Below are 12,697 nucleotides of genomic sequence, written 5' to 3'. Positions count from 1 at the left end.
CCCTGGAGCATGTCCCTGGTTAGAGTCAAAGCTTCCTGTGGAAAACCGGGGGTCTGAGCCCTGCCTTCTCCACGCCAGCCTGGTGGCTCACTGCTTTGGTTCACTCCACGGAAGAGCAGAGAAGAGCCTGTCTTCACAGAAGGGGCTTCTGGCCCTGAGGGATAGAAGGACCTTTACCCACCTCTCTATTCCCAAGGGCTTTCCTCTCCTGAAAGCAAAGAAAAAACATCCCCAGCCTTCCCAACGCTTGCAAGCAGCCCACGGCAGTGAGGGCAGAGGCCTGGCACACGCCAGGGCTGCAGCCATGTGTGGCTCCGTGCAGAAGCCAGGGAAACACAGGAATGTCTCAGGGAGGCCCCTAGGAGGGTACAGGTGGCCAGGAGAAGAGGGAGTTCTCCCTAGTGCCTAATCCAAAACAGAAAATAATGAAAATTAGATGTTCTGTTTTTTTGAACACTAGCTCTGTGCCAGGGAATTCCCTAGAAGTTTTTACATACATTGTCTTACTTAATCCTCACAACTCCCTAGGAAGGCGGTAGCACTGCTTTAAAGACGAGGCTCAGAGAAGTTTAGAAAGCAGGCAGCTCTGTTTCCAACCATGGTCTGTCTGCATTCAGAATTCAGGCTGGTGGTCTCACCACCCTGCACCCTGCAGTGGCACGCAGCCTGACTGCCCTTGGCCTTGGCCAGGCAGAAGTCCAGGTCAGGGGGATCTGTGGGAGAGGAGCCAGTGGCCACGATGCCTAAAACCGAGAGGCCTAGGCAGAGTTGGCAGCACATGGCACACTGCTGACCACAGTCAGTTGGCCAGGGTGGGTGCCAGGGCCTGGAGCCTGCAACCACAGCCTCCCGTGGTGCTGACCCAGGTTATCAGGAGCCCTAGGCTCTCGTCTCTGCCCTCAGGCCTGGCCACATGGGCTCATGAGAACACCTGACAGTGGGATAGCAGGACCTGCACCTGGTCCAAAGCCAGCCGCAGCCTCCCACTCCCCTCTCCTCTGCGGATGCTGGGTGGAGGCGGAGTGGAGTAGACAGTGGACAGGGAGACTCCAGTACAGTGGGTCCTTGACTTACAGGTGTCACGACTAACGAGTTTTTTGAGATACGATTTTTTGCTTTGAGTTGCGAGCTAAACTTCGGGTTACGAGCCAGCTTCAGATACCCCACCGCTAGTTGGTGCAGCGAACGTCACAGTGAACGCCACAACATCAGCCCAGCATCACGTGTCTCACTCGTTCACTTTAGGATTTGACATACTAGTAATTTGAGTTATAAGCTCCGTCACGGAACGAATTAAACTCGTAAGTCAAGACCCCACTGTAATCTCAGGATTGTTCTGCTCGGGGGAGAAGCCCCCAGGTCCCCAGGTCACGGCAGGGGAGCCTTCTCCCTGTGGGATGTGCTTCATCGTGTACTTGGATGTGGGGCCATCACAGAATTTGGAGTCATCAGGAATCTGGAAGTAACTACAGCAGCTGGCAGGGCATAAGGGGGCTGGTTCCCACAGGCCATGCTCACTTCACTGTCAGGTGTATGGGAGCCCCACCTCCCTCTCTCAGCACATCCTGTTGGGCCCTAGTCCCTTCACCAGAGCTGTGGGGGCAGGGAGACGGCTGCCCAGCCTTTAATTGTGATGGAGGGTGGGGGTTGTCCAGGTCGGTCTGCATGATCCTGAGAGCTATGGGTTTCCAGGACCAGCTTCTGCCTTCAGCAAGCAGGTGTCTGACCACCCAGAGCCACATACACTCTCCCCACCTCACCCCAGGTGGGACTTCCTCCCACCTCAGGGTCTCCCTGGGCCTCCATCTCACCCCTGCTGAGCCTTGTTTCCTCCTCTGCCAGGGGCAGCACAGATGCCCCCTCCAGGCTGGGTTCAGAGACCCGGGGAGGGGCATCAGCCAGTGTGGGAAGGGGAGGGAGGGAGGGCCGGGGGTTCCTCTTTGCTATCAAACAGGAACACTGGGTGTTTCTCAGTGGCTTCGAGGATACCGACGAAAACCCCAGAATACTGAGTCATTGTGGTGGCAGCTGATAGAGAGCACTCATCCCTGCACCCTCCTAGAAGCAGAAAGACTGGACACTTCTCTCAGCTCCGCGGCCCAAGCAGCACATGGAATTTCATAACCTGAGCACTCCCTCGCCCTGCCTCCCAGCCTCTTCCCCAAAGGTGGCCGCGTTCCTGGCGCCAGTCCTGGGCGTGGAGTTCATCCTGGGCCTGCTGGGGAACAGCCTGGCCCTCTTCATCTTCTGCGTTCACACGCGGCCCTGGTCCTCCAACGTGGTGTTCTTGGTCAGCCTGGTGGCGGCGGACTTTCTCCTGATCGTCAGCCTGCCCCTGCGCGTGGACTACTACTACTGGGAGACCTGGCGCTTCGGGGCCACGGCCTGCAAGGCCAACCTCTTCATGCTGTCGGCCAACCGCTCGGCCAGCGTCGTCTTCCTCACGGCCATCGCGCTCAACCGCTACCTGAAGGTGGTGTGGCCGCACCACGCGCTGAGCCGGGCCTCGGGCCGCGCAGCCGCCGGGGTGGCCGGGGGGCTCTGGGGGGGCATCCTGTTGCTCAACGGGCACCTGCTCCAGATCCCCTCTCAGGGGAAGTTCTGCATCAGCTACAAACTGGGCTCGAGCCCTTGGTCCGGGCTCCGCTGGCACCAAGCGCTGTTCGTCTTGGAATTCTTCCTGACATTTGCGCTCATCCTCTTCGCCATCGTGAGCATCGGGCTGACCATTCGGCGCAGGGGCCTGGGCGGGCAGGCGGGCCCGCGGCGGGCCCTGCGCATGCTGGCCGCGGTGGTGGCCGTCTACACCTTCTGCTTCCTGCCCAGTGTCCTCTTTGGCCTGGCGTCCATCGTGGCCTTCCACCTGCACGCCTGCCGCGCCCTGGCCCTCTGCTCGCAGCTCTTCCACGGCTCCCTGGCCTTCACCTACCTCAACAGCGTCCTGGACCCCGTGCTCTACTGCTTCTCCAGCCCCAGCTTCTTCTGCAAGTGCAAGGCCCTGCTGGGCCTCGGCCAGGGCTCACAGGACCCAGCCAGCGATGAGAGCTCCAGCCAGCCCCCCGCCCGCCTCCAGGAGGCCTCCAGAAGGGCTCCAGAAGGCCTCCAGGAGGTAGAGGCCCCGGGGAAGCTGCAGGCGCAGGGCTCCCTGGAGGTCTCGTTGGAGTGAGGGACTAGGGTCTGCGGCAGTGGGGAGCCTGGCTTGGAGGGACAAGGTCACTCCTGGACTGTTGCCAACAGAGACTGCCACAACCAACTGGACAAGGGACATCTGCAGGAGCCAGGTGGGTGGCAGGGAGAGAAACAGGCTTGGCCTCACTGAGACCTGTGTCCCTGGTGCCATCCCGAGGGCAGGAGTCTGATGGCAGGTGGGGACGGCAGGGGCTGCAGGAGCTGCCCAATCCCGCCTGGTCCGAGCTGATGGCTGAGAGCAGCTGCGTTTTCTCGCTTGTCCCTTTCAATAAGAATAAACTTCCTTTTGAAAATGCAAGCCTATCTTGGCTGTTCTAAAGAAACCTGAATAAATGTCTTTGGGTCCATCCAGTCCTGGCATCAGTAGGGTTCAAAGGGAATGCCCCCAAGGTGAAGGGAAACTCTGGGGACGGTGTGGGGAAGCCATCCAGGCTGCCATGCTTCTACACAACTCAGAAGTTTCCTCAGGATCATGGGAGGGCACCCCTACTGAAGCCCCGGGAGGCCCTACAGCCCTGCTGGGCCCCCGAGATGTCCCACAGCCATGCTAGGCCCCTGAGAGGTCTCTGGTCCTCTCTGGCCTTCAGCTTCCCTTCTACAATCCCTGAGGTCTTGCCCAAAGCAGCAAGGACCAGGCCCTGCCCTGCTCTCCCCTGAGACCATATGGAAGTCACCACCTCCACCCAGTCCAGGCTCCTGGCTCACTTCCAGCTCCCCTTCCCCCCCAGGCTTTCTTCAGCCCCAAGTACACGACCATGGCCCTGACCCTGACCTTACGGGACAGGACTGGGGTGAGGGCCGGGGCCTCAGGGTCACCAGCGCTGGCTCACAACTCTCCCCGAAGATCATCTTGCCCACCCCTACCCCTTTCTGTTCTATTCAATATGCCAGTGGTGTCTGAGACCATCTGGGCTACTTCATCTGGTGGCCTGGGTTTCTCAGGTACAGGTGTGTAACCTGGCATGAATCGGGGTTTTGCTCTTTTTTGGAGGAGGGGATAGTGGTTGTCCCTAGTGTCCAAAGGGGAAGTCACAGGGTGGGGACATAGCCTTCAAGGCTCCCAAAGGACTACTTAGAGGTCATTAAAGCCCCAAACATGTATCTCCTGGCCCCTTCCATCTCCCCATGTGTCCCCAGCCCTGACCACCTCAGAACAACAAACACCTCCCGCAACACACACGTGCCTTCCTGCTGGGGAGATGGAAGGGTCCGGGACTGGTTCTCCACTTATCACCCCAGACAAGGGCTTCTAGGCCTCAAGTACAGGGACCAAATCCTCTCTCCCTGTTTCCTTAGGAGTTTAATCCACTCAGTCCAACCCTCTCATATCATGGACAGGGATGCTTTTCCACCTCAGGAATGGAGGCCAAAGCACTGGCTGTCCCCCACGCCCCAGGAGGGAGGCATCCAGGAACAGTGTGGATGTTGGGGTGGGAGATGGAGAGAACGTGTCCAGAGGAGGGCGGTGGCTGAGGGACAATGGGTGGAATCCATATTGGAACCCATTTCCTCAATGTATAGCTAATCCTCTTACCCTTTCTGAAAAGTTACCAGGAACTCTTAGAACCTCACAGATATAAGAACCCAGCCCAAGGATAGAAAGGGGTGTGCCACCTGGGCCCTCCAAGCTGTCTCCTTGTGTTTCTCTGTCCCCCAGGGCCTCCTGCTCCACTCCTCCACTCTTGTTGCTGCCTTTTTCTCCCTGGTAGAGCCTCTCCCAGGGATGCCTCTCCTCTCCATCTTCTGCCACCACGGGGACAAGCGGGCCAAGCCTGGACCAGCTCAGTTTCGGCCTGAGGTTTGGAATTTCCAAGTCAGACACTTTTATAAACGGCTCGAATGCTCCTGGAGGCTGGGGACTGAGCACTTTCTCGTGGAGCCCCACCCCGAGGCACACAGCCAGAGCATGAGTGAGGGAGGCAGTTATGGGGGGGGGGGGGGCGGAGGGGGGAGTGAGAAAAGATGGAGGAGGAAGCAGACTGTTGAAGTGCAGGATTTTTTACAAATGGGAGGGCAATGCCCGAGGTAGTATAAAGTGAGCTGAAGGCAGGGTGAATACAGACCCCATTTCTACATTCGGGTTCCAAATAGCACAAGGTCCCTGGGTGGGCTGTCTACTCAGAGTGGATTTTGAACAGTGCCTTCTCTCTCCTCTTGCTCTGAATATAACCTGCTGTCACTCTGAGGGACAAGCAAATGGCATCCATGACTCTGCTCCTGGGACTCTTGTACGGGGGGATAGCAGGCCGGACTGGGTTGATGGGCCTGTGGCCACTAGTCATCCAGCATTTACAGGGCATCCACCAGTAGCCAGACACTAAGCTACAAAGGCAGACAGTAAACTCTGACCTTGAGCCCTCTAGGCCAAGCCTGGGAGAGACAGACCTGCGAATAGATCAAATGCAACCCAAGCCAGGATAATCCAGGGCATCTGAGGGAGCAAGGCACCTGAGAGCACAGACAGAGCTAACTCTGCCCAGGTGTCAATGAGGTAATGCGTGGCGGGCTGAATCCTGAAGGATGAGGACACTAGTGAAGGGAACAGCATCCCTGATGTGGGGAAGAGCATGAACAAGGGCACAGAGCTGTGAGGAGACTCAGTGTGCAGAGAGGGGTGAAGAGATCACTGAGGCAAGAAAGGAGGAGGCCTAGGCACAGAGTTAGGAGACAGGACAGGCAGGCTGGGCCCTGCAAGCTCAGGAGCCTGGGTTGGCCCCAAGATGATCAATATGGCAGGAAGGAGAATATGTGTGAGGTTTTTAGAAATCAAAGAGGACCAGTTTGGCATCTTGATCAGTCAACTCTGGTAACACTGTGCACAGACTGGTTAAGGGGTGTGGGAGTCGACCTAAGTAGGAAACAGTCTGTATTCCAAGCAAGGACCTGAATAAAGGCAGTGGGGGAGACTGTGAAGGGGCAACAGTGAGGCACAGTCTAGGTAAAGAAGACAAGTTGGAGGGGCTTGGAGGACCTCCAGGTAAACATGTTCCGCACCCACTCAGGCTGGAAGTAGGATTTCAGAATCTTCCTCTTACTAATTCGGAATTGAGCTTAAGGGGACGGATGGGGTCACCTGGGAAAAGAGCAAAGAAGACTAAGAGTCATCCTTTTTAAAAAATCCCCACAAGTAAGACACATAGAGGAAGACCCAGTAAAATGCCCAGAAGAAACCTCTAATTGGAAGAAAACCAGGGATTTTGCAGGAAGAACATAAACTGTGCAAGGCAATCTCTCTGCTCAAGTATAGAGATTCCCATTAAAAAGAACAGAATGGAGACACTCGTTATGAGGGTAAAAGCCAAACATAAAATACCCAGACAGGCTGCAAAGTGCTTCGTGAAAGAATAAAGCATTTTCCAAAACTCCTAACTGCATGCTGAAGAAAGCTGATCTGAGAACAAAAGGATGTGCCCCGGCCGGCATGGCTCAGTGGTTGAGCATCGACCTATAAACCAGAAGGTCATGGTTCAAATCCAGTCAGGGCACATGCCCAGGTTGCGGGCTTGATCCCCAGTAGGGGGTGTGCAGGAGGCAGTTGATCAATGACTCTTTCTTATCATTGATGTTTCTGTCTCTCATTCCCTCTCCCTTCCTCTCTGAAATCAATAAAAATATAATTTTAAAAAATGAAAACAAAAGCGTGTGTCTGACAGTCTGCTCAAGCATCTTGGATTGAAAACCTGGGTTAACAACCCATTGTCTGGTACTATTAACACAAGCTTTTTAAAAAGTGATAGACTGGCCCTAACTGGTCTGACTCAGTGGATAGGGCATCAGCTCTCAGACTGAAGGGCCCCAGGTTCGATTCCAGTCAAGGGCACATACCTTGGTTGCAGGTTCCCTGGCCCTGGTCACGGTGGGTGCAGGAGGCAACCAATTGATGTGTCTCTCTCACACTGATATTTCTGTCAGACTCTCCCCCTCCCTCCCATTCTCTAAAAATCAATGGAAAAATATCCTCAGGTGAGGATTAACAAAAACAAAGTGATAGACTGTCTTTTGTGTAAAATATAATAATATGTAAAACATGTTCTGTATTGATTATAGATTCATAGATACGTATTGTGTAAAATCATGCATTGGGATGATAAACACCAAATTAAAGAGAGTGGTTGCTTGTGAGACGGGGAACAAGGGAAGGGGGTTCACAGGTGACTACCACTGTATCTGAAATTATCTTTGTAAAAAATCTGGAAAAAGTAACTATGAGCAGTATCTGAATGTTACTTAGCTTTTCTCTGGGTAGAGAATGAAGGGGTCGGTGTCATGAACAGAGAAAAGTAATATGATGACAACAGCTTCAAATGCTCAAGAAAGTTCAAGTGCGATGACTGAAAACAGTGTTGGGTTTGGCAATTAGGTCACTAATGCCTTTATCGACAGCAATTTCAGTGAGTGGCTGGGAGTAGGGGCAGAATGGAAGCCATAAAGTACGATAATGGGTTGAGATATTAATGAGATTTGAAGCAATGGAGACAACTCTCCCCTTTTCCAAATGTGCCTGCCGGCAAAGGGAGATACGCCAATAGCTTCAGGCAAAGCTAAGTAGAGGACAGAAGCTGTGGTGGTTTGTTCGTTCTGTTGTTGTGTTGACTAGATGGAGAAATTTAAATCCAGTGATGGGAGAAGGGAGAGAAGGTGAAAATGAGGGAAGAGGGAAGAAAATGATAGAACAAAAAACACTCTGTCCCAGGCCCTGTCCTAAGCACTGTACGATTTATTTAGTCCTAGGAGGTGGATACCATTATCCTAACTTACAGATGGAAAGACTGAGGCACAGAGAGGTTGAATAACTTGCCCAAGGTCATATAGCTAGTAAGTGACAGTCTGGTTTGAGTCAGGACATTCTACTGCAAGGGGGGTCAGGGAGGGATGGATTCAGCATGTGGATGCCAGAAGGGTCCTCTAGAGGCCCGGGGGTGCCTCCTTGGGTTGTTGGAAAGGCACTATTACATACAGAGGGCCTTGGGGCGGAGGGGAAGACAGGCGAAGGGATTCTTAGACGGCTTGGCTCTCGGTGTGTGAGGGCTTAGGGAGTGACTAAGGACTGGAATAGCTGGTTCTGAAAATAAGAACACAAGCTCCTGACCCGCTAGCCTGCGTGGCTCAGTGGTTGAGTGTCGATGTATGAACCAGGTCACAGTTTGATTCCTGGTCAGGGCACATGCCCAGGTTGCAGGCTCGATCCCCAGTGTGGGGTGTACAGGAGATAGCCGATCAGTGATTCTCATCATTGATGTTTATCTCTCTCTCTCCCTCTCTCCCTTCCTCTCTGAAATCAATAAAAACATTTTTTTTTAAAGATAACAAGCTCCTAGCATACACATAAAAGGGCCACTAAGCAAGCAACGCAAAGGTACCTGGGGAGTCAGCACCCACAGCTATGGGTCAGCAACAGCCCCTGCAGGTCGCATGGTTTCCCCCAGTGACCCCTGCAGTTCAGGAGCAAGAGTGGAACAAATAGGAGGTAAAACTTAGCCAGAAGAAACCTCCTGAGGAAGTTTGACCATAACAAACCCAGTCTCGGCAATGGAACTTAAGGTTGGTACACCTTGGCAGGGAGGGCATGGGACACTCTGAGCTCTACAGATCAGCTTCCAGAAAGAAGGAAGTATTCAAGTCAGGATAAAAAGTCTAAATAAAATGACACCAAGAACCACGGGCACCTTAGGGATTCCATGGAGGGGGTGCTGCTGTGTTCAACCTTGAGGGCTCCCTCTGCTTCACAGAGCCTTCCCTGACCACCGGTCCAGCCTCACTGAGCCCTCTATCCCGGAACTCCTCCAAGTACTGGCACAGCCCAAGGTACAAGCTTCTCTGTTCTCGAGTAACCTCACATGCTTACGTCTTGCTTCTCCGGAAACTCCGGAAAGAAACCTGGACTGACAATCTCTCTCTCCCTCTCTTGCATTTCTGTATCTCTCTATCTCTATCTCACAATCTCTCAGTCTCTCACAAATGCCAGCAAACAAGAGTCACAAACAGGTGTTCCTCCCAGACATGGCCTGGAGCAGTCCCGAGTGAGCCTGCAATGGCCCAGCACAGCAACTGAGGCAGAGTCTACCCAGCCGGCAGACAGCCTGGGACCAATGAGATACGCACTAGAGAATGATGTTTCCAGGCAGGCGCCAGCACTCGGCCTGGGAAAGAAAGGGAGAATGCAGGGCATTCGGGTCAGGCTCCCTTTGCCTTTTAAGTCACCTCAGACATTTTTATTTCTGCCTTTCAGGCCCGAGGAGGACGGTATGAGAAGCGGGTGCTGGGCTCCTGCCTGTGGAACATGCAGCTCCTGCGTCCACTTCTTTTGCACAGGAGCCTTCCCCATGCACAGGGCACAGCACACGCCCTCAGCTCACACGCCACGGCTGGCACTGGGCAGAGCAGTGCAAGGTGGTTGATGGGCAAAAGTCTGTCTGTTGCTCCTCATACCTCCAGGTTTGGGGGACACAGGGTCAAAGGCCACCTATCGGAGTGACCTGGCCTCACAAAACGTCCATTTGGCTTATGAGACAGCAGAAGAAGATGCAAACACTGAGAGTCTCGGCATGTGGAGACATCAGGTCACTGGCCTGGCCTATGGCTCCCCAAGGCCCTCAGAGCTTCGCAGGGGATGCAGCACCCAAGACCAGGAGCGCCTGGTGCCAGGGCTGTGTGCACCCAGCTGGACAGCTGAGCCACTGCCCCAGTGAAAGACAGCATAAACCAGGCATCATTTCCCGAAATTGATTGGAAACACGATGATTGATCAGTAGATGGCAGCTACCTACAGATAGACGGTGCACACTGATGTCGCTCTCCGAATGAATGGTCCTGGGGAAACACTTCTGACCACTGGTGCATGTTTGGGGCACTGTTCTCCGGCAGGGAAACCAGAGATCGGGGGAGAGACATGGGCAGGGGGGACAGATACCTGGGTCACAGCTTTCCTGAGGGCCATGGTGAGGTGGGGCTGCTACCTGGGTAAGTTCCCCCAAAGGAAAACAGGGACAACTGCTAAGAATAAAGGCTTTCTCCCTCCCTTCCAAATGCACGTTCCTCTCTGGGTAGAGTGAAAAAAAAATCTATAAAAACCCAGGGGCAGTTCCTCTGTCTCCCCTCACCGGGACCTCAGGACAGCATGGGGCATGAACACCAGGCTCGGACATGATACAGAGCACATGTCCTAGCCTGGTTACCCTCAGACCTGCTCCTTGCCCTTCCCAGCTCCGCTGAGTGGTGGGGAGCTGACTGCTGAGCTTGCCTGTCCCAGGCCCCCAGGTCGGCTCGCTTCCAGCTGGGTGTAGCTAACAAGAGGCGCCTGCAGAAATTGGGAAGATACACGCTAGGGAGAATCAGGCCATTTCTCCCGTGCCTCCTGTGGCTGCAGCCCCTGCAGGATAGGCCCCCTAGGGTCCCAGGTTCCTCCCAGTGTTCCTGCGCCCCAGGCTCTAGTAACATGGCCTCTCCCCTGTGTCCCATCAGCCTTCCAACTCACCTCTGGATTGCGCCCCCGCCCCCCCCCACTCCCGTTTGGCCTCGCAGCTTTCCTTGTTTCTGTGCTACAATCACCTGGATTAAAACCCCTCTGTTTTAATACTTAGAGAGGCTTCTGTTTTCCTGGTTGGACACTGACACAGAAACTGGGCTGTGGGCAAGGTGGACTTGTGAGAGGCGAGCTAAAGAGCCAGTCTGGTGTCCTCCTCTTTTGCACCCCATCTAGGATAGGAAATTGGGGGTTCGGAGGGGTATGCTAGAGGAGAGGGGAGATGACTTGCAGAGCTTCTGGGATCTCATCCAAGGGAGCACAGACCAGGCTCAGCACAGCACCCACTGCGCATGTCGGCTGTGGGCCATGCAGACAGACTTATGTCCACCCACAAGCTCATTGCACAACACTGCACACCACTGACACATACAATGGTGACACGGTGGCCCCAGGAAGGGGTGGCTGGGAAACCCTGTCAGCACCAAGTGCTCAGACTGGCAAAGGCCAACGTTGGAGGCTCCTTAGCGTCTTTCCACTTCCCTGGAGTGTTCACTCGAATGCTACGGGGCTTTCCAGAGGTGAAGTGAGAGCATGAGATCTTACTCAACATCCTCTTCATAGGAGGATTGGGCTGCAGAGCCAGCTCTGACTACAAGGCGGAGGAAGAGCTTTCTTGGTACACATGGCTCACACGGAGCTGCACCTGTGCCAGAGCCACATGTGCCCCGGAACTGGGGTGGGCCTCCCCATTCCTCCCTCAGACCTGGCCTGGCCCCGTCTCCACCTCTCCTGGGCCTGGTAACCAGGCAGAGAGAATGAAGCTGGAGCAGCGTCACGGGCAGCTCACTGCTTCTCTGACAGACAGGGCATGGAGAGACAGCTTTCCCGTGTCTCTCAAGAACACACCACGTGGTGTGTGCTGTGGAGCCAGCCCCCCCCACCCCCAGGTCTTTTCTGAAGGGGCTTCTCTTGGGAAACCCTAAGGACAAGACCTGCCACCTCCTCCCGCTCCCTGAGCTCCTCTGACACGGGCCCACCCGTGGAGCCCCAAGCCAAGACCCAGAATAGCCCAAGAGTTGGCAGTGGTGAGAATGTCCCCGGGTCACCCCCACAGGAGCCCAAGACGAGAGCCAACTCCTCCTCAGGAGAGAAGCCACCGTGACTGCAAAACCAGAAAAGGAAAAGGCAGCTCAACTCCAAGCCTCGCCGTCAGCAGCATGCATCATCACATCCTCTCTGCAGGCGGCACCCAGCTCTGAGGATCTGGACATCAAGAATGTCACGGTCATTTTAGTGATACTTCACTCTGCCTGGGGATTGAGGGGGTGGGATCAACTCAATGGCAGCCACTCTGTCCTGCAACCGCCTGGCTGTTTGGGGCACCTACCATCAGCCGCCCAGCTGCCTCCCAGCTGCAGACCCCATGGACAGCTGGGAGGCCAGACTCCAGTTTTCTCCTGGTGCTGTGACCGGGTGCTCTGTAGCCTTGTCCCTGCAAACGGAGGGCAGGGGAGTAGCCAGACTTCACATCTGCTCGGGGAGCCAGGGGGCACCAAGTTCCTGGCCCTGCAGCTGTATGCACAGAGCGTGGAGCACAGTCTATGGTGCCACCGAGGGCTGGTGCTGACAGCAGACAGGAGCCCAAGCCAGTGGAAACCAGGCTGCAGGCAGGTCTCCTGGGGGCCAGGCACAGGTGCTCACAGAAGCGTTTGGGCCGGAAGGGTGGGGACTCATGGTGTCCTATTCTCAGACCCACCTGCGAACCCAGCCCTCTCACTTCACTTTCTGTGATCAAATAATTCCATCTGCTTAAAATAGAGGTGGGTGATCTGTAACTTGTTGAAAGAACAACCTGGCTGCAATGCCCCGTCGGCTGGTCTGGCCGTATGCGAATGGGACAGCATGCAAATGGCTTGTCACAGTGATATACATGCTTGGCTCAGTGTAAACACTTGCTCCAGTGGGAGCTGTCAGGGACCAAGCAGAACCAAGTAGAACACCAGCTTCTCTTCAGTGACAAAATACAGACAATATGAAGCGTCA

General features: G+C 54.8%; 1 protein-coding gene across 1 annotated transcript; it reads left to right on the top strand.

The window, feature by feature from the left end:
• The first annotated feature begins 1,959 nt into the window (after positions 1-1,959).
• On the top strand, positions 1,960-3,453 carry OXER1 (oxoeicosanoid receptor 1). The gene has a single exon (XM_070428421.1). The coding sequence runs from the start codon at positions 2,111-2,113 to the stop codon at positions 3,164-3,166; it is 1,056 nt and encodes a 351-aa protein (XP_070284522.1). The 5' UTR covers positions 1,960-2,110; the 3' UTR covers positions 3,167-3,453.
• Positions 3,454-12,697: the final 9,244 nt, after the last annotated feature.

The sequence above is a fragment of the Myotis yumanensis genome, unplaced genomic scaffold, assembly GCF_028538775.1.
Source record: "Myotis yumanensis isolate MYYU_CA2020_CCGP unplaced genomic scaffold, mMyoYum1.0.hap1 SCAF_11, whole genome shotgun sequence".
Classification (NCBI taxonomy): Eukaryota; Metazoa; Chordata; class Mammalia; order Chiroptera; family Vespertilionidae; genus Myotis; species Myotis yumanensis.
Note: the sequence above shows the minus strand (reverse complement) of the source record. Positions and strands in the feature narration are given on the sequence as shown.